Genomic DNA, 23,821 nt, shown 5'->3' with positions numbered 1-23,821 from the left:
GTAACTTATACGGTAATTTGTGTTCTTATATTAACCAGTTAACTCATATTAACTGTGATTGACAAATATACTCATCATGTAGAAGTGACATCATTTTGTGTATTAATTGTTTATTTATCATGTGTATAAAACAATAATTATTTGCTATTTAAATTGAACATTAAATATTGTTCTAGTAAAAACAAAGACTTTTACACCAATTTTCATTTTGCATACATTGCTTACAGATAATGATAATTAGTTACATAAAACTTTACTCGTAAAACGATGAATAATTGAATTATCATTTAACTAAAAAAGTTTGATTTTTTTGCCATTTGATATATGTCATTTATATGCCTACATTAATACTGCCCAAATGGAAAATGTAACTGTATAAATAAGTTCCAATTATCATGCAAAATCAATATATTTTTACCGGATTATGTATCATATTAATCGAAAAACTTCCCTTGTGGATTACTGGTTACAACTATGTGGTTTTAATAAGAAATCCCGGATTCTGTACCCGTCTCGGGCAGCTTGAAGTCAAGCAGTAGTGGCATAAGTTTTCACTTGGAAATATAGATGGCTATATGTTTTCATACAAATATAGTCATTGGCCAGCCTTGCAGCATTAACAAAACAATTCAAAATCATTCAATAAATTAAATTATTAACTAATTTATCATCATACAAAAACAAACAACAATGAGCATGAGTGTTATTTGTAATGTTTTTTTTCGGAAAAAATCTAAATGTTCATATAAAAATAGGATGTTGTTATGCAAAATTAAAATAGATCTAAGATGGACTAGTGACACTAAGTGAATACAGTATATAAAAAATACAAAGACCAATATTTTGAAACTTAAAAGAACTAAACCATATCAAAGACAGGGCCATATCAAACCATATCAAGACATAAAATAAGAAGGGTCCTAACTACTTATTGAAGATATGAATATGCACATTAGTACTATTAGAACTTACAGATTTGAATTTGAAACTACTACCAAATAGAAGATTAAAGACGAAATGACCAATTTATCTAACTAAATAATAGTCCAAACACTTCTGAAAGGTCCGTCAAATAACTTTCTTTCGAAAATGCTATAAAAAACTACTGAATGTGTTCTCAAATTTCTTTTTTCATTGAAAAGCAGAAAGTGCAATCCTTCCAGTTAATAATGGAAAATAATTTAGAAACAAAAACAAGAAATATATATTCATAGAACAAAATTTAAAAAAAAGTTGGATGGCGGACCAAGTATTATTAAAGATTTTAATTTTACTTGATAATAATTCTATAGAACTGCAAGGTTTGGATTTACTATATTATATACATTTGGATTTACTATATTACTATTCATGTATATGCCTGCTAAATTTTTCTAGACACTCGCTTTGAGTATGTGATTAGAGCTATGGAATTTTAACAATAGTTTTCAGGTCCGATATTCGTCTCAAGATGTCAAGACATCGGTTATCATTTTATCCGGCATGTCTGCAACAATAAAAATTCATCATTATTACAAAAATTGTAATAATAAAAGTTCATCACATAGAGATGGAACAACTGTTCTGGTTCCCATCTATGAAAACCAACGTAGTTAGTTAAGTAAATAACCGCAACAGCTCGTAGAACCCTTAAGTTCTGATAGCTGTTTTAGGAAAAAAAACTTCAGAATACATCTTTGACTTACAGCAATTTGTGAAAATTAAACTAACGATTTATTTTTTTCAGTTGCCGAGCCGGGAAGTTACGTGGGCGCCACTTGCACCGATAGCTGCTCCTCGAAACTGCTCCACGTGCGATGCAACGCCGCTACGTCTCGCTGCGAGTGCGAACCCAAATATCCGGTGCTCGTCAAACCGGAACGGGGATGCACCGAAGGTGGAGTAGCAATTCTGAATAAATTAATATATTAATTCATTTATTATATACTTGACTTAACGTTATGACTTTAGATAAGATTTCAGCTGTATGTTAATTTCATAAATTAGTCACGCAGCTGATTTAATAATGTTTTTTAATCCATCTTAACATGTAATTAAACTATCAACTGCTATAAATTTGCTGCGACAGTTGTTAATCCTAGAATACGAACGGCAAATAATGGACGAGATTAACCCTATGTAATCGTTGCGAATTATAGCAAAAAAATCTGTTGGCTGCTGAAAGCCAATTAATACGCAGCTATAATACATTTTTAAATATAATGATTTCTCATTATTATATAAAATATTTTACTTCATAATTTCATTATTTTGCAAGAATGTGCATGTATACACACATACATATATATGTATTAATATATATTGTCAAACCTTACTTTCGACTCTTTAAAGACAATGCGGTCTACAGATCACGTAAATATTAAAAGCTGACAGAAGCAATAATGGAAACTTGTTCGAACAATCATACTTCATCTTTCTCCTTTTGGATCCTATCTCAAAATCAGTTTAGTTTAGCGGTTATGACGATTGTCACTACTGTGCTCTGGCATAACCGTATCCAGAAACCCTTACTATTTTAGCAGGTTTCCTCAGGCATGATCTTGAATATAATTACGAATTCATACAAGAATTATTTGTTTATATTCAATGAAATATATTAATGTCATAATTGAGTTTTCTTTTATTCAATTTTCACAATTAATTTTAAGTCAAGGATGAATATTAAAAATTATTCTTTTTCTAAACGTTTTTCAACTATTAACTCAAAATTAGTCACGATAAATCGGTCTTTACTTAAATATTTATTTTTGTTAAATTTTGTTATTGCTATTTTATTATTGTTAAAAATATATATATTTACAAAAAATATGATTTTGCATAAGTAAAAGTTTTAAGACTAACTGATGCTGTTGTATGTCTAAAACAAATTCAGACTTAAGGTTTCGTACTCAATTCTATTATATCAAAACATTTTTGATACTATACCAAAAACAAATATTTATAAAAAGGTGTAGTTAGAAATTTCGCTCACCAACTCCACAAATATTTATTATCTTTAAAACCGAGCCCATAATAAATCAAATACAATTAATTGTTAAAGTTCCTGTATCTGTTGCTTCTGGATTTACTATGTAATAAAATTCGATTCATTCAAAATGATTTAATTATCTTTTAGACGAGTTATGTATGCCAATCACATAGTAGCTGAATATGCTGATTGATGAGTTTTTAATTGATACGTGATATGAAACATCAAATTACACATTTTTATTTTACTAAAGCATGTTAGTAACCTTTGATAAACTCGTCTCCAATACTACATTTGTAAAATCAAAATATGAAAAAAAATAGAATAAATCTATATATATATATATATATATATATATATATATATATATATATATATATATATATTTATATATATATCCGCACATAATTCTGAATGACATTTGCATTAACAGTGTCTAATGACCGGGCGTAATATCAATTCAATTTCATTTATGATATTGAAAACAATAACAAATTGGATTTGTTACTAAGTGAAGGCCAGGACTTTAGGATGTATGAATTTAAAAAATAAAAAAAAATCGTAGAATTTTGAAGCTATGCCTTTAGGATGTATAAATTTTAAAAATGAAAAAATCGTAGAACTTTAAATGAAAAAATAGTATGCAAGGTTTACATCAATCAACTAACTAATCTTCAATCAACTAACTTATCACTAACAGAAAAAAATGGATTTATGTAGATTAATAAAATATTAAATATTAAAAATAATGTGAATAAAAAAATATTTTTTCGAGATAATTACGCCAATGATTACATCAAATTTTATATCGAAACGTTGAAAAATTAAAGATTAATTTAAAAATCTTTACCTTTTCGTTGGATGTATTTAACTAAAGAAAAATCCCAATCATAATGAATAGTATAGAAAATAAATAATAATCTGCCTTAAGTTAATTTTCTAGATAGTGCAGCAATTTCGATAGCAATACTTATCTTCTTATTAAATTTATATCAAATTAACTTCATCTGTTTCTAATTATTAATATATTCTTACGACTTTATTTGAAAGTTTTATTAATTTAATTTCAAACCTTCATTTTCGTTGAATTTCATTTTATTTCGTTATTACTATTTCCATAGGTAAAATCGATAAAAAACTAATATTTTAGATAAAATTGAAATTTAATTTTAAAATAAAATAATAAAATATATTTTCTCAGTTTTATATTTCACAATCAGACATTGTGCTGCGACTGAATTCTAAATTACTGATAAATTTTACTTTTGGATGAGACTTGAGTAAGCTTAACAAAAGCCTGAAATATTTCATTACTACTAAAAAATTAATGATATATATTTCTGCTGAGGGATTGTTCAAAAAGTGTTTGGATTATTTAGAAATGTATTTTTTTATTCTGATATCTTATATATTTTCAGTCAAGAAGTTGGGAGAGCAGTGTTTTTATCTGCAATCCTGCGAGCATTACGACGAGCACTCGTCCTGTGTCCAAGTCAACCACAACGCAATCTGCCAATGCGATCTTGGCTACCATTCAGTGTCTTATCAGCGGCCGACGAAGCGCATATTCTGCACTGAAGGTAATTACCCTTAGGTGATAATTGGACTTACTTAATCCTATTGTCAGCGGTGATAACAAAGAGATTTTGTTGGCTGAGGGAAGAGTTAAGCGTTTAATGAGCTTCTTGGGGCATTAACACTTTTTCATACACTTTCATACTCGTTGGGTACACTTTTTTCATTAATTTGGATGATCATCATTAGAAATCATTTAGCCTGATTATGCTTTATTATATTTCCTTTAATTTTTATACAGAATCTGAACTAATAATTTGATTCTTTTCCTCAAAAACAAATCATGATATACGTGTATAGTATATGTATATGTACAGAGTGTCCAGAAGTGAAAGGTGGCGGTATCGATTACAAAGTCAAATTGTGACTATTATTAGGTTATTATAGTTAATTTCTGATTTTATTATATTAATAAAATAAATGCATCACTAGTGCTTTTTTGGCCATATACAAGCTTGATTCGAGTTGAGATTTCTTCTTATGTATTTAAATTAAGAAATGTTCGAGTCGTCACATCACCAATTTTTACTATTTTTCTTCCTGTACATTTGAGAACAGTAACAGTAAATAACAAGTTTAGAGGCAATCGGGGTAATTTAAAAAGTTAGTGGATATTTATTAAATAAATTTATCAATAGGGCTTTTTTCTTTTTTGTCTATATACAAGCTTGATTCAAATTGATTCGAATTTGGATTTTTTTTAATTCGAATCATTTGAATCTAAAAATTTTCTAGTCTGCACACACTAAAACTAAACAATTTTAGTTTATTTAATCGCCTAAAGTAATCTAAAATTAAGACAATGTATTAAAGTATGAATTCAAAATTTTCAAAGATGATCGGCTTTAAAAGGCTGATATATATATATATATATATATATATATATATATGTATTAGGGTGGTCCTTAAAATAGTCATTTTCGAATTTCCTTGCTCCCAGGGGCTCAAATAGTTTCAAATTGATAAAAAACAATTCTCTGGAAGTTTTAGCTCTTAATATTAACGTTTAGATAGAGCGCAATTCAATCAAACTTCGTATGAAAAGAGCATGAAAAATTTTTTGAAAATTTTAGAAAAATGTTTTAGGAATAACTTGCGACAAATGAATGAGTTTTATTCATTCATTTGTTCGCTAAATTACATCTAAAAAACATTTTTAAAATTTTTGAAAATTGTTCCATGCTATTTCCATACAAAACTTTAATATTAAGAGCTAAAACTTTCAGATAATTGTTTTTTATCTCTTTGGAACCATTTGAGCCCCTGGGAGCAAGGAAATTCGAAAATGACCATTTTAAGGACCACCCTAATATATATATATATATATATATATATATATATATATATATATACACTTGATTGATGAATTTGTCATAAATTTATGTTTGTGATCCGAACAGGAAATCCAAATGAAAACAAAAGTATTGTTATTTGAGAAGTGTTTTTTATTCATAGACTTTCTGCGAGTCGGAATAAGAAATATCTTTATTTAATATAATTTTATCCACCTGTTTGTGATTAAAATTTAATATTTCAAACACATATTCTGCGTATTGAGATAATATTACTTACTTACAACTACCAATGTAAAATATTTTAATAGTACAATTTTAATTAATTCAACTATCATATCACAAAAGGTTAAAAAATCCAGATAACACATATAATATGTGTTTTTGAACCGACTCGCAAAAAGCTTTGTTGTTAATTGGATTATCTGTTCCAGTCTAATTCAATGTTTTATTTTTTGCAATGCATACGAATGATTTACAAACAAACCACATAACACAATATTATAACATTTATTATTAATTGATTGCAACTAACATTGTCATAAAACAAAACATATAATTCTGATTTATTTTTAACTTCCCGTAGGGTAAGTTATTGTAATCGTCAAAAAATCTAAAATGTAATTTTTTGCATATCTTTACACGTTTCAGAGGTTTCTCAACATTTTGGCATAACTTAGAAAAAATGTAGGTGTGTGTACGTATGTATAGAAACAATTTTTTGTAGATGTGCACCGATCAACCTATTGGAATGATTCGAAAACATTCGACTCCTATTAATGGGGATACGTTCTGTTTTTAGCTTAGGTAGGTCCAGCCGTTTTGAAAATACGGGACAAAAGGCGAAAAAATAAAAAACATTTTTTGATTAAATTAAATTAATTTATGACAAGGTTTCGGAGATCAAATAAAAAATTTAAAAAAAGCAATTTGATGGTCAGAAATGATCATTAGATATAGACATTACGCCATGTTTGGATTAAAATCCAAATTTTAAGATAATTTCTGAGTTTTAAACAATTTGAATAGAAATACCAGTAGTTTGCCTTAAGCCGCTAGATTTTCTCAACATTCACCACTATCTATTTAATAGCATAATGTTTTGATCGGATTTATTATGACATCGAATATCCAATTTGATTAATATTTGTGCTAAATTGACTAATATTACTAATACGTAGGAAGTTGTGATAGAGTGCTTGGTTGGAATATTGTAAATGGATGCAGTTGCACTTATGCGAAGTAGTTGCCTTTGCCAACGCTATAGTTAGATAGCCGTTAAATTAACCGCTATCCACCGGGAGTTACGGCTATGAAGTTAAATAAGCACTCCCTAAATTATAGTCATTTTAAGTGGTTTAATTCTGGCTAAAATCGTAACATGTAATACAACTATAAACCACAGCATTTAAGGGATATGGATGTATTAATTTTTTATTTTAAATATTGCACATTTAATTATTAGGATAGGGCGAGAGACAAAGATCCAATTTGGTGTCGGAATTGTTCTAAGAAATGTTAAAAAAATACAACTTACAAATATTTAGATACTTCAAAAATCATTTTTTAGGTTTCTGTATTCTGTACTTCCGCATTCAATTAAATCGAGAACGTTTGAATTCTTCTTTCCCTTGTTCTATCATTTTTTGTAGACTAGTGATACATGCGACTTTATAATTCAATTTGTATATTTTTTAGAAATCTATAAGTTTAGAATGATATTCAACATAAACTTTTCGAATAAATCTGGAATACTCTGGAATACTTCTCTGCATTTTAAATACCTCTTTTAAAATTTGTGCAGGCTGAATTGTTTTTTAGTTCATATATATCCAATATAATTTTGATCTAAATTGTTTATAAAAATAATTTTAAAATTGTTTTATTTTAGAAATATATGAAAGATTTTGTAAATTGACATTATGAAGTATGTTTTGTAAATTAATTTCTTGGCAAAATAAGATTATTCTCAGTAATTCATCACAGCCATAAAGTTTATAATAAAAGTTTGTAAGATATCTGAAAAATTTGTTTGCTATCAATACTTCATATTTTGAATGTACAACTATTATTATATTTAATCATCAAGCAATTTTAGTTGAAGATACCATACATAGTTAAAATGATTGTCTCATTCCATTTCATCATTTTTGTCATCATCGAATATTTTTGGTTCAATCTGAAATTGACAGGTGGTTATTTTATTTATAGCCAGATATGCTTCCCGAACTAATTTTGATTACTTTTTGGCAAATTTTCAATTTCCGTTTTCGAGAAACAAAATTATTTTAGTTTATTATTGAAATGTGTTCTACAATAAATATATTTTCAAGAAAAGTACTTTATATAATAGTAAATATAATTAAAAAAAATTCTCATACTTTCGAAACTAATATACTTTCTTTATTTAAAGTAATTAATTAACTTTACTTTTCATGATCAGTATTGAAGTGTCAAAAATAACATTCAATATAAAGGCATTATTAACTTCCCGAAAGAGAAGTTTCTGTTTTAATAAAAAAAATGCGATCGCTAATATTATGTTTTCTCGACGTTTCAAATCATTCTGAATTGTAGTATGTGTAAAGTATGTGTGTGTGTATGTTAACATATTTTTTGCCGTAAATCGACGATTTCTCAGAAACGGCTGGGTCGATTTTAGAAATTTAAAAGCCATTCGATGTATCTCAATGAGGGCTATTGTTTGTCTGAGCAGATGTTGTGCGACGATCTGCCGAGCCGTTTCTTTATATTTTGGAAAAAAGTGTTAAACTTTTCGACCACATTTAACTACCGAATCGATTTTAAAAAATCAAAAACTGTTCGAAGAATATTAAATAGAATTTATACTCATTAGTTTTAGGTGAAAATTAAGTTAAGTATAAAAATATATATACAACAATGCATAGGTATAGGTCTCTTATATACTAAATATTTTTATCAAAAATTATAAGCTTTTCGTGTGCTTTGATGATATAGTGGTTTATATTTCAAGTTTTCCCGACAATAATTCTAGGTATTTTTTAGACGATAGATAAAAACTATTATGAACCATCAGCAATAACATTGTTAGATAAGATTCCATCAAAACATTAGTAATTTTTTGGTCATACAAGTTTGTAAAATATTATATATAATTGTTGGATATTAAACAGCAAATTAATAATAGTAAAATAAAAAAGGTTTGGAATAGTTTATGTATGGTCTTTTATGATATTAAGCTTATTATAGTTACATTGGATTTTATTTCAATCATCGAGAACCAGATTTTTTTCGTACAAGTGTTATTTTTTAGGATATAGAGCGTATATCATAAGAAAGCTGTTTCTAGAGTATATATCATAAGAAATTGCCCAACTTGATCAAATTGAAAAAGCTTTGAGCTATAACATAATACTTTACTAATTACTACACTTACACAATTGCATAATTTTACATTTTTCTCCATATTCCATATTCCTCTGTCATCCAATTTGTTAGAATTGGTGCAGATTATTTACTTATCTATTATTTGGCTACAGTACTATTCTTTAGGTGATTCCCAAATAAAATTGTGAAGACTGAAGTAGCAATGAAAAAAGCAATGATGACGTATTATTGTGGAAGCCATTTTACTTATGTAAATATATCAAAATTTTTATAGTAAAAATGGTCATGTGGTTTTGCAGAAACTGTTAAACATTAAAAAACGATGTGGCAGCTGATGCACATTTTATTTATTAACATATCTATTTTCTTATTTCATAACGCTATGTGCTCTTCTACTAATATGTGCATAAAATTTATGCGTGGTACTACGTCCAGGTATCTTCAATGTGTCACGTGCCGTCTATATAACTAACCGCACGCGGAGCTTCCGGCCAGACGTTCCGTTTGGAAATCATCTACTAACACACGTACCTACTAACAACTAACGATGGGATAGAACTAAATCGGTTTAAATATCAAAGATCACTTTTGACTTATAACCTATTCTTGTATTTTAAGGCCACAATGGCTTAATTCCAGACATGTCCGTGCTGACGGCCGACGTGCCCACGCTGCTGGGCGTATCGACCGGGATCGCGGTGCTTGCCGGGCTCATATGCTTCGTCTTGCATCTGTTCAGCAGGGCGAGGTACCCGAGGCCGAGACACTACGCTGACGCAAACGATCCGCCTCCGATACTATTTTCAGGAAGTGAGACAGGTGAGATATGGCTCAATGACAACGATTAACTTTATAGTTCCGTATTGTCACCAGTGTGTCGATGTACTGTATCGATGTTTTGATGCTGTCGATACGGATTACTTTTGATATCAATACCCTAGTTCGATCCTTTTGGTCGATTCTGCGGTCAAATAGACCAATGTTATGGCAAATGGTACCAGATACTGTGAAAATGTGATGTGGTTGCTGTGCAGTCAGGCGTTTCAGATGAAATTTGACATCAAAGTTGCCTGATGTTTGGCTATGGCGGTAGCGGGAATCGAACCAGCGAACCAGGGACTAGTTGGTTCTAGCTCACGTTCTAACCGATATCGTCACCGCTGCTAGAAAACGCATAAATGTCAGAAAAAAACAATGTTATCATAACTGCGTCGATGTGGCATAATAACATATATATGAGTAAAGTTGCATTTTATGTGTAGAACCTGACTGCGAATCAAATACATGATATTTTGAAAGCATTTAGTACCATTTTTATGAGACGCGCTACGTAACATAGCCTTGCTATAATATTGGTCTATTTTACGACAGAATCGCCCTCTAAGTGCTTATGATACTTTTAATGGTTACGATCGCACTTATAAACATCAATCACGTTTCACTATATTCACTATTATATAACACAGGTCCACAATATTATAAAAAGTTGTCTGTATTGACGTGCTACATAATGTTTTCCGATACATTTTTACCTCGTGAACATGAATCAAAAATTAAAATTGGTAGTCAAAATTTGGGGTAAAAATTGGGAGTCGATAGAGATTTCTTCTGATATCAACACTTTAGTTCGATACATTTAAGTATCTATGATACTTTTAATGGTTAAGATCGCACTCAAAAAATATCAATAACGTTTGACAGAGTTCAAAGTTCACTCTATATAACATAGGTACACAAAATAAAAAGAGTTGTCTGTATTGGGTTTGCCACATATGTTTTCCAATGCATTTTTTTAAGGGTGAACACGAATATAAAGTCAAAATTGTGAGTCAAATTGCAAAAAATTGAGAAAATAAAACAACAAAATTTTAGATCTAAAATTTTTCTGCATGGTCATTAAAATTTTATAATTTATGTCGTTTCCCAGCCCTTTTCTCCTTTTCTCCTTATGTCATCCTCATCTCAGTTCAATTGTGTTTAGTATTAGCTTAGTTAAGCAACTTTCAGTAATAATTCAGATTGTCTAAAGGCAATAGAAAGTAAATATATTTGTAAACTACTGCTGGAAGCTGTTAAAAGATACTAAACAGGGATGAGCGTTGTAGAAATATATTGTATGGTCACTTAAAATGGCAAGGAAATGATAGAAATTGTAAGTATTGTTCTAGATAGTTAATTTTGATGGTTTTTAATTTCCCTCCATTTTTTAAAATTGAAAAATACTTTGAAAAACATTTGTCGCACACCCAATACAGCAACTTTTTTTATTTTGTGGACCTGTGTAATCGTTTCGTTTGTCGTTGCATAGCTTTGCGTTTATATTCACAAGCAATTTTTTTTTCAAGCAATCTCGATTTTCCCTTTCAATTTGTTACAATCTATGATGCATCATAAAATTTTTGAATTATTTCGTAGCTCAAATTTCCATTTCAATATTCAAATTGATTTTGCTTTAGAACAAAAACGGTATCGGCAATTATTACACGAGCAGCTTCATCGACATATTGTTACAAGAGCAGCTTCATTAGCACATGAACTTTATGTGCAAAAACAGATTTACATATTGTCGAGTGACAAAGTTCGAAAACGGGTACAAATACATGCTCGAAATGCGAATAATATGTCGAATATATTCACCTAACTTATCAAAGTGAACAAATTTTGCATACAAAATTTAGATTATTTGGAAATAAGCTCGTGGTGGGGTAATCTAAAAATACATATAAATTTTTTTATGGATAAGTACTGTGAATTAAATCGTGATTTCGTTTCTTTACTTCAAGTATCAAATGCAATTGAGTAAAATGAATCTTTGAGTAAAATAGACAGTAAAATACTAAGAAATTTATTACCGCTGTAGGGTCAGAGCATAACAGTTATTACCGAAATATTGGGGATGTATTGATGTTAATTTTAATTCTCACATTCTACTGCATTTAATTAATTATATTAATTATATTAAATTTCAAGAACAAGCTTCTTGAGTAAGGAAAAACATTAAAAACTTTAGTAAATTATAAATACATATATTAGGCTATTAATTTTACAAGATACGGTAGAGCAAGGCACAATGGTCGAAAATACTACATATCAATCAAACAACTAAGAAACTGTTCACTAAAATTGTCAGCTGACTCATCTCGATATATTGTCACTACTCAATTTACAGCTGTGTCTTATTAGATATCTTTTTTGGCATCATTAAAAAATACCTTAATTTACTTGTACCTGAGATAATGGTAGTTGATATTTCAAACCACGGACCTTTATTATTTATTTAAGCCCTGCCCTATAAAATACTGAAAATATCTCACAAGGAGACACCATGGATCAGTTTTTTTGTCAAAATTGGAAAGTTTACACAAATCGGCAAAAGAATCTAGGATTCCATACTAATTACATATACTAGTATTTTTATTAGAGATTGATGTTAAATTTTTCATTAGCTTACCCTACTGGAATTCCTTTATCTATGGCAGTTCACGGCAGATCTTCATCCAGAGCAAGTCAACGAAGTGCGATTTCCCTAACATCAGGATATTCGAGGCGTCCTTCGAGTGCTCCACCAGGATCCAGAGGCGTTTTAGTATCAGCATCGCGGGCTGGTAAGTCTTTTGCCAAAATAATAAAATTAGAAGTATTATAAGCATTAGAGTGGATTAAAACTACATCACAACGTACACAATCATACAACATTTATACACAACGGGTGGCAATGTAATGGTCATAATAGTAATAATTTATTTGAAATTTAATTAGTTAAATTTACAGTATTCAGATCAAATTTTGTATCTTTAAGTGATATTCATATGAAGAAAGGAGTGTAACATAGCGTTGTCATGGCAACTTCGCTATGTTACAGTCTATTTTAAAGCAAAATTTGCCCCATAATGCTGCTAGCGAAACTATTATAACATGTAAATAATTTCAACTTGACTTATTGATTTACGAAAAATTTTATATGTAGAAATGATAAACAAAATTGTAAATAATAAAATAAAAAGTATGTATCCTTACTTAGTCTTAGTTTGAAAGTGCATAATTTAGTACACGTACTTTTCTGCTTGCTTATCAAAATAATAGAAGAAATATTAATCTAGATGCTACATGTAAAGGCTTTCTTACTATTACCAACTATTTTTAGTAATTTACATTCCGCCTTTATAGAATTTTGCAATTGGCCATGGCGTAGTAAATATTTGATAGCGTTAGGCGCTAGCACGCATGTGAAAATTAGATTTTTTTTATCAGTAATGCACCCACATCACTACAATACTGCACAAAAACACATTACTACAGTTTTAAAATATTATTATAACATGCAATCTTAATATTATTTGTAGATATTAAAAAGTTACTTTGAGTAATCAAAATAAAACGATATAACAAAAATAATGTATTGGCTGATGTGATGTAAAAGTTTTTCAAATACAACTTTTTTATTTTATCGCTAATATAAATTATTAATCCAAAAAGTATATGATGGAGAATTCTGTATTTAAAATTTTTAGGCAATGGAAAATTACTCCCTTTTTACATAAAAAATGTTTATATTGACAAAGTAAATTAAACACAAAATTATTTTCTGATTATAATTTGCATTTATCTATGATTATTATTCTATAAATTTAATAACTTTGAGTATTTTCGCAAAATTTCAGAATTTTATTATTTTGAATTTTTATCTTATATAAATTTATAGAAAGTTTGAAAGTTTGATGTTATATAATTTCAAAATCACATTTGTTTCTAATTTTTACGGTAACTTCGAAAAATCTAAAGTTAAAGTATACATTCATATTCAGATTTTTTATATGTATTATACAAGTTTAAATTAAATTCCATTATTCTTTTAAATAAAGTATATAACTGCAATGCAAAAATTATATGGTTTTTAATATAAAATACTTAAAAATAGAGAAAGAAAATTTAGAATGATAATATGAAACATAGTTATGACTTCTGAAAAATCTCATTGCAAATGCCATGTTTATGTTTATGTTTAATTTATTTAAATATTCAAAATGTTTTTTTTTTTTATAAATATTATATTGAAGATTATTTTCTATTAAAGTCATAATCAAATTTAGTTCTTTTCGAGAGTATTAGCTATTCTTCTATATTATTTGGTTTTTATAAATGATTTTACAATTATTATTTCTTTATCATCTTTCAAACCTTTTATTTATGTCGTTAAATAAATTAATACGACCAAAACCCTGAGATAAAATTGATTACTACCAAAAAACGATCACGTGCAATCGTAGGACGAAAGTTGTATTTGGAAAACATTTCGGCATTGGTGAATTTTGCATGAAATTTTATGTCACTGGAGGGTTTCATTCGGAATACGTCCATAGACCTAAACTACCTGATGGCGTATCTTATATTGAAAAATTAAAAGAAAAAGGACGAATCGATCCTTAGATATTATATATATATATATATATATATATATATATATATATATATATATATATATATATTGATGTACGTATAACAACAAGAGGTAGAAGTGAGGAGTTAACTTGAAAAATTAATTTGTAACAAGGAAACACATGCTTTCCTTTGATACTCCAAACCCAAGTTATCATTTGTGTAGAAACGTGCTTATTTTTTTAGTCGCTCAATAAGCTATAATGATAAATTGAATAATTTAATTTGGGAAAGAATTGTAACTTATCTTATATCTTTCATCCTCAAACTGCTCTTTATATTCATACAACTCAGAATGAATATAAAAAACTCAGCTTAAACTGAAGATCATGTATTCAAAATCACAAAATTACCAATAATTTACGTTTATGAAAAACTGGTAAAAGTAAAAAAAGCACATTATAAGAAGTTTAGGTAATTAAGAAAAAATGTCTTAAAGCTTGATAAGTGAAAACTTACAAATTAAATAATTAGTTCAGTTCAGCGGATTCATACTAATAATTTTATCCGATAATTCCCCGTCAGCAGATTCAGTCAAAGGCAGTAAGAAAGTTTTCATTGTGTAAAATAATTTTAAAAAACTATTCCATGATGATGAAAGTTTGTATAGAATTACTTTACAAGTTATAGTTAGTTGTTTAGTAGAGAGTTATAAAACTGAAATTAATTTTTATTCTGGTTAAACAAAAAGCAATATAATTATTTTTTGAATCATGGAAATTGCAAGTATTCTAGACGGTTGTTGAATCATGGAAATTGCAAGTATTCTAGACGGTTGCACTAAGAAATATAACATTTAAGAGCTAATTCCCGGATAAAATAGCTATGTTATCGGTCTCTTATGATTGAGTAGTTGCACGAGTTGGTAATCACAAAACTAATATTTTGCCTACGGCAATTCATTAGAACGATCATTGCCATCTAAATTGTCAAAATCTAACCTACAAATGGCACAAATATCAACATACCATTAGTTCGAATTTTCCCATGTGTTATTTGAATGCACCTATAAATAAAATAAGAGTGAAGTCAAACTAATGTTAAATGTTGACATATATTTCATTCGAAGGTGAGGTTTCAGCAACAAGTTAGTAAAAAATGCTGAATTAAATAGCAAAGAAATACCTTTTCGAAAGTATTGTAAATATCTACTCATTGGCAGTATTGCTTTATTCCTTTGCCCCTTAGTCTTTCTATAGAGAATTTGCCCCTTAATCTTTCTACAAATAAAATTATTTTGACTTGCGTTTTTAACCAATCTCTAGTCAAGCTTTTAATTTTAATTATAACGTCAAGTAAGGACTACATCATCTGTGTTGTTAAATATTTCTATAATTATTGTTACCCCTTACAATGTTTCATAGCAAGTTATAAAAGGCAATATTTTAGAATTATTAAATGACATAACGTAAATTTTCTCCTGCACTATTCATGCTGACAATATATTTTGGATTATACTTTTAATCAATCCAACTTAGTATCTAGTAAATACGAATGTACCTCGGAAGCCACAATAAAGTAGATTTTCATGTGATATTACAAGATAGTCCATAAACTTGTTTAAGTTACTTTTCATGTAGATAACGGTATGATTTTGTTTTCTCAACCCTTCGCCCTCAAATGATGACAAGGAGGCCAATTTTCCGATAAAATAGAACGTTATGTTACGTTCCTCTATTCGTATGAATTAATAGTAAAAACTATAAAAAATCTACGTATTTACTGTACGATCAGGCGTTTTATACATAAAATTTAACTTTATGTATGTGTTATCAATGAGGCATTATAAAAATGCATTTTTTGTATATTTTTAATGGCCTTAATTTCTATAAGCTGTCGTGTTCTTAGTTAGTATTCTTAGATGAGAACACAATGACTAATTCACCCATATTTGATGATTTTTTATTATTAGAATTCATCTAATTCATCTAATTTTTTATTAGTGCAGCAATGCCGGATTAAAGGCTATTTTCACTTGGAAACATATTGCTATCTATTTTTCCAAGTGGAAATCGTTGTCACAGAGATGTATTTATGATAAAATTGTTATTAGACGTAAGTTAGGCTTCATGTGTAAATAACTGCTCGCACATCAAATACAAAGTTTTTAGACAGTCTGTTACTACCAATCCATACGAAGAAAAGTAACATAACGTTGTCGTAACATTTCTATTATATCGGAGAATTATCCCCAAGAAGACTTACGCAGTAAATTTTTTGGTAATTCCTACATGTTTTATGCATAACAATTCGGATTTCGGAATCTGCACTAACAAAGTGAAGATATGTTCAGAAATTCATATAAAAATTTGTATTGCAAATCTTCACTTGTAAATCACAAATTATACTGTATAATTTCACTTTCACAGGATATACGTTTTCGTCAAAATTTTACGTCGTGTTTCTAGTAGGTAACGTTATAAAGAAGCCGAGCGCAACGGATTTAATTTGAATAGGTACATAGTCACAATAAGAGCGGTCCATATTAGGGAGATTTTCTAGAAAAGCATAAGGTCATTGAAATAAACTAAGTATCCTATTTTAATAACAACGAGAAAATTGGAAATGAGATAGTCCAAGGTAGGCATGTGTATTTTATGTTCTTTTTGAGTCAAATAGCCATCTCTCGGACGTTTTTATTCCTACGATAAGTTACGCCGTCCATTAGTTCAGTTTGGGTCTATGGCATCGAAATCGAGTTATATAACGTGGGATACGCAGGTGCGGCCCGATCCGCCGCCATCTTGCTTATCTCGCGGCACATGAAGGAGTCCATGTCCCCGGAGGTCGGAGGCTCCGGCGGTGGCTCGACCGGCAACGGGAGAGTATCACCGGCCAGTTCGCGCATCCTGGTCGACGACATCGACGACATGACGTCCGACAGCGCGGTACGAAAGATCGGCCACGACGTACAACAAGACTCGTTACATCAACAGCACAAGCACCGACGATATCTAGACGCGTCTAAACTGTTGTTCAGTATGTTTTTATTTTGAATTTTACGAGTCGATGTCGTTTGCAATTTGTCACACACACGAGTGCTTGATGGGGAAATGTCATCGCTTTTTAGCAAGTGATTTTCAATCATGGATTGTTTAAGTGGATGGGATTTATAATTGGTGAACAATTGGCGCAAAACCTTTTTAGAGCAACAAATATTACTTAATAAATTTATAATATTTTGTGTTTACTAAATTTTATGGTTTCAACCCAAATTGGTAAAAGAATTATTGTATTGATATTGGTAAAAGTGTGTGTATGTGAACGGAGCTATTAAGCCAATTCTACCGTAAAATAAACCAATATTATGACATTTTATATAAAACAGTACTAAAAACCGTCAAAATGCTATGTATTTGCTGTGCAAAATTGGCCTATATTTTTTTGAAAACGTTTTCTCAATAAAGGCTGCATCAATTTCAAAAACTTTAAATTTAATTAAACTTAACCCTCTGTCGGTCGGCGTGGTCTGGCCAGACTTTTTTCGACTTCAATTTAAAAAAAAAAAATACTTCTAGTAATCCTATCGACTTGAAATTGCTTGACTTTTCCTAAAATTTCATTAGCTGTCGATCAATGAAAAATTCAGGACGAAAAAATGTACAGAAGAATAATCATAAGGATATTAACTTTTTTATACTTCGAACGGTCGGAAAGGTCTGTCTAGACCACCCATACATTTTGTATGAAATATACGCTTTTTGATATATGTAAACCAGTATTTTGTCTTTTTTCATGGTATTTTCTATTCAAACTGCGTTGTATATATTCTTTGCTATGTGTTATAACATGAATGTTAGTATTTTCATGACGAGAGTTCCTTGAAAACCTACCAAACTTATTGGTAATCGCAAACACTGAAAATCGGATGAGTAATGCACACATTATCAACAATTTTTCTACCCGTACTGCGTTCGAATTTTTTTTTGGCAAACCTGGAGTGAAATTATATTTTCACTTTGAGTTTTACAGCTCATTTCAAAGGCGACGCACCTCATTTAATTTCACATTCATTTCGGAGGCGCCGAAAAAAAATAAATATTGCTTTTCATTGATATAAAACAGAAAAATTAACAAAAAAAGCAACGATTATTTTATATTTCTTGATTTTTTTTATATAATATAATATGTAATATTTTTATTATAAGCAAGCTCAATACATGCAAAAGACGGTAAGAAAAAGAAAAATCAAAACTATAAATATTTACTACTAATAATCGTTAATATATAAGACACCAAAAACTCATACTCCCATATAAATGCATGTAAAATGAATGGTGGTCCAGCCAGACCTTTCCGACCGTTTGAAGGTGAAAAAATATCCGACCGACGGAGGGTTAACTATATTATAAAAATTACGGTCCTGCACAGTTTTGTTTATTGTGTTGGCCTGCGGGAGAATAGCTATGATAATATTAAGCAGGACTATTTACATATTCAATGAAGACAAAAAAATAGTTTAAGATCGTTGAAGATTGAATTAAGTAATGTTACTAGTAACCCCCGTTACAGGTAACGCCGAGCTTCCCTATATATTTAGAAATCAATAACAGCGAATATTAAACCATTGTCAAATATTTTAATGTTATAATTTATAATTATACACAAAATTCGCTTTAATATATTGTCATACATAGCAATTTGTGTTTAATTTGAACAAATGATCTCAAGTGTCAGCCTTAATAAGCATAATGAAAATACTGATCAATGGTTAATGTTAATATATATTATTACAATAATCTGTGACACGGGATCACATCATAATTTGCATATAATTTGATTTATAATCTAATCTAATCGATATCGATTATCAAATTAATCCCTTATTTTAATTCGTTTATATTTTGATATTTATGATACAGAATTTTCTTTATGAAATAATACCAAAATCATTACTTCGCAGTAGAAGAGTGATAAAACAGTTTTACTAATAATGGGATTATTATTTAGACATTGCAGAAGTATATTCCAATTTTTCATGTCCTTGATAATATAAGTAAACTTTTTAAATAAATTTAAAAAAAATATAAATTTTAAACATTTTATTTAATTAAAATAAATTGTTTTGACATTCTGAGTGGAAATGTGTAATATCTTCAGAGTATGTATATTATATATCTTCAGAGTATGTATATTATATGTGCAATATTGCAATTTAAATATATTAGTTCGTCATACGAAATAAAGTCAATAATTTTATTCTCACAATACGCATTTCTCAAGAAATTGGGTTATAAAGGCACAATATTACAATCCCATTTCTTGCAATTGTAATTCCATTTTTTTACTTTTATTAATTTAAACTTTAAACGATATAATTCTATGAATCTGATAGATCTTCTAATGAATAATTCAAAATTATAGAGAGGTATATAACTAAATTCAATTCACTAAGTTAAGATATCCTAAGGAAAAGTGCTACGAAAAATATGATCATACTTGCAGCAAAAATATTTCTCTTCATTTTATTTGAGAATTTGAATACTTACACCAAAAAGTATGCATTTTATAATTTTTTCAGGGTTTGAACGAAACTGTCATCAGTCAACTAGTTTCTGTAGCAACGTTCATGGCGTGTGTATTGTTATTGATTACACATTGATCTGTATCTATTTCCATTCAAACTAGGGAAAATACTTTATTTGTTTTCAATCTAAAGTGATCGATAATTCTAAGATATAATTAGATATTCTAGAGCACCAACAATACTGCCGCTCGATGATTACTAACTCCATTTTAATTAATAGTTATATCGATCTACGTAAGGAAATAAGAGCAAAATATTATATATAGACAAAATAATAATGTGGCCTTATTTAAAAATTGGCTAGCTTTGATAAGGTTTTTAAGCAAAAATCACAATCATGTCAGATGTTTAGCGTCATTGTCACAGTGTTGTTGCAATAATCAGTTTACACGTGTATCGCGTCTTTAAAAGTTTTTCTTGAAGGCAGTTTTCTCATATTTTTGGGGTCTTATTTATATAGAAATCAAACTTATGACAATACTAGTAATTTTGGTTATAATATCAAATAAATACATATCATTAATAAACACCATATCTCCAATAGTTTAATTAAAATCAGATTTGTTAACTATTTTATTTTAGTTTAAAACTTTAAATATTAACACCTAGAAGTATTCGTAAAATAAATTGTTTAGCGTTTGTACTACACTACAAAACGACTCGTTTCTACAACAAACAGGTTTATGGTGATATTGGTTATCGATTATTCGCTGATTTGATTATATGTATTGCTTCAATTATTTTTATTTAAATCAAAGAGCTGGAAAAATATTTGGTTTATTTTAACTTAAAAAATTCAAGTACTGCGATTTAAGGCCTAGACATGGCCTAGACAATATTAGAATATGATATATTCATATTCTAATCATATGGTTTAAGTAATGATGACCAAACGACTTAAATAGCAACAAGATTGAAATAAAATAAATATATATCATTCCAAATAATATAATTGAATTATATATGTAGAAACACCTTATTATGTTAATTTATAAAACTGAAATTGAAATTGGGGAATTTTTTTTACGATTCTCAACATTGGCAATTGAAAAATTGACAATAATATCATGTCAACTACTAAAAATTACTCGTCCTTTAAAAATCCATGGTTGAAAATCATATTTATCAAAATTCCGTCTGATTTGCACAACTAGAAGGTTCTTCGCGTAACGACGCGTGCGCCTGTTTCCATCGAAAGTCACAGCTGTTATATTTCGAGACGAGCAAGGTCTGCCACGATCAGAAATAGTGACTAGAATATCATTTTTTTTTCGCGGAAAATTATTCTGGATAAGCTGACAAATTAAAAGACCGTCCATTTAAAAAATATCTATCTTCAAAAAAATTACTAAAACATTCCTATAGGTTGTTAGATGTATCTAACTGCTAACGGCATACGATAAAGTGCTCTGTTAGCCTCTAAATTCATCATGAACAATTGTCATTTGAAAATTTTTATAACTCTACGAAATAATTAGATTTATTATATTTTTGATATTTTTTATATATGCGGATTTTTGTTATAAAATCAAAAACTTTTTTCATGGAACTAAATAACTGCATTTTGTAATGCATTGTCCATTTAAATCAGTGGTCGGGGAACCGGGGTAAATTACCCCAAATGGGGTAAAAGTGGAATTTTTGGGGGTAAAAAGTATATATTTGCAAAGCACTAAATCAACTTCAGTAAAACCTACTATCGGAAAGAATTTCTGCATTAGCAGAAAATGTGAAGGAATAAGTAGTTTTCGCACTAAAACAAGTTAAATATCTTGCTTGGTTTAAATCAGCTTCAGTAAAACCTACTACCGAAAAGAATCTCTGCATTAGCGAAAAATGTGAAGTTTTTGCATTAAAACAAACTAAATATTTTGCCATTCAGCTTGAGACGACGGATTTCAGTAGTAATTCACAACTTGTATATGTTTGCTATAAAGGTGCAGATATTTTTAAAAAAAAATTGCTGTTTTGTTTTCTTCTCAAGTTCAGATATCGTGGAATAGATATATTTATAATAAAATAAACGAATACTTCAAAGCGCAAGATTAAAATGGGAAAATTGCAATTTGGTGTCTTTGGATTAAGCTCCATCTATGATGGGTCATATTTATAGTTTTTCAGCTTTTTGTAAGGAAAAATAACCCACACTCATGATGTTATCAAGATTATAAATTTTATCAAGGGACATGCACTAAATACGCGACTATTTTGTGAATTATGTCAGCTGAGACTTACCTTCTTTAGTATACAGAAGTAAGGTGGCTCTCTCGTGGAAATATTTTAAATTGAGTATGGACTCTTAAAAATGAAGCTGAAATCTCTATGGTTTCTCAAAAAAATATTCTTGCTAAAAATTTTAAAAACTCTTCCTGGGTTGCATATCTCGCATATTTAGCAGACATAAAATTCTGAAGAAATTGTGTCAAAGATGAAGCAACACCATTTCTCCAAAACGTAATGTACTTACATTACATGTGTGCGTGTCTGTTGTCACTTGTGGCATTATTGTTAAATTCCCGCAGGGTAAGTTATGGGAATGGGCCGAAAATCGAAAATGAAAATTTTTGCATTTCTTCACGTTTCAGAGGTTTTTGAACATTTTGCCATACCTCATATTCAGAAAAAATGGATGTGTGTTTTGTGTGCCCGCATTTTTTCGTTCACGTTTTCGAGCGCACGGATGAACCGATTCGAATGGTTCATTCAACATTCGGTTCCTATTGATAAGGAGATATGCTGATTAGTATTTGGCAAAGGCAAGTCCAGCCGTTACAGAGATACGAGGTAAAGAGTGCAGAAAATAGAAATCGAGTTTTTAAAAGAACGGAGTATCCCAATTGAATGATCCAAAAAACATTCAATTTGTAATGATTGGGAGAAGTAGTGATTAGGTTTTGACAAAGACAAATCCAGCCATTTCGAAGATACAGAGCTAAATGTACAAAAATGGCAGTTTTTGAGAGGACTAAGCATCCGATTTGAATGATTAAAAAAACTTGCTGTTTGTGTTGACAAAACAATTACTTTTGGGAAAGAAAAATATTTCAATTTTTTTTTCAAAAAATTTTTCTTTGTATATCGAAAATAATTCAGATTTTAATTTTAATTCTGGCTAAAGTTCTAAAGCTCACTTATATACTTCGAATAAATATTTTTTTTTAATTTTGTAATTCAGCTTATATATATCTTATGAATATTATACAATGTTACAGTATTTATAATAATCTAATTGGAAACATTTAAAATTCCTCGAAAATTTCGTCACGGTGCGGAAAGTTCCAGCAATTTGCCTTAACGCATGATACCATACACCACTAGTTTATTCATGTATTAGTAGGATTTTCATGAAAAATATATTTATTCATAATGAATATAGTTTTTACTTATTGTTTCTTCAAATCTGTTTCAGCCTTTTTCAAAGTTTAGAAGTAACAAACAATGTAGCAAACCGTTAATCTGCGGGTGATGGCAGGTTATACAGAAATATGTTGCGAAAAGATTCCAATTATAGGCTCTTTTAGTTAATTTTTTTGTGGGGTAATGAGAGGTTGTACAAAAACATTTTGGGGTAACGGTTCCAAAAGTTCCCCGACCCCTGATTTAAATCAATGCCTTTTTGTCATCTTTCAAGCAGCATCATTATCCCACTTTCAT

The 23,821-nt window shown here is 29.2% G+C and overlaps 1 protein-coding gene across 1 annotated transcript in view; it reads left to right on the top strand.

The window, feature by feature from the left end:
* The window catches only part of LOC113373921, a 59,558-nt gene that overhangs the window by 22,000 nt on the left and 13,737 nt on the right, over positions 1-23,821 (top strand). Inside the window, exons 3-5 of the mRNA XM_026614187.1 lie at positions 4,387-4,548; positions 9,844-10,023; positions 12,651-12,809. Coding sequence (XP_026469972.1) covers positions 4,387-4,548; positions 9,844-10,023; positions 12,651-12,809 — 501 coding nt within the window. The remainder of the gene's footprint in view (positions 1-4,386; positions 4,549-9,843; positions 10,024-12,650; positions 12,810-23,821) is intronic.

Source organism: Ctenocephalides felis, unplaced genomic scaffold (genome assembly GCF_003426905.1).
Source record: "Ctenocephalides felis isolate EL2017-DRISC unplaced genomic scaffold, ASM342690v1 CF-g0.4_SCAFFOLD_01604, whole genome shotgun sequence".
In the NCBI taxonomy this organism is placed as follows: Eukaryota; Metazoa; Arthropoda; class Insecta; order Siphonaptera; family Pulicidae; genus Ctenocephalides; species Ctenocephalides felis.
The sequence above is the reverse complement of the archived record's forward strand: the minus strand, read 5'-3'. Positions and strand labels throughout refer to the sequence as shown.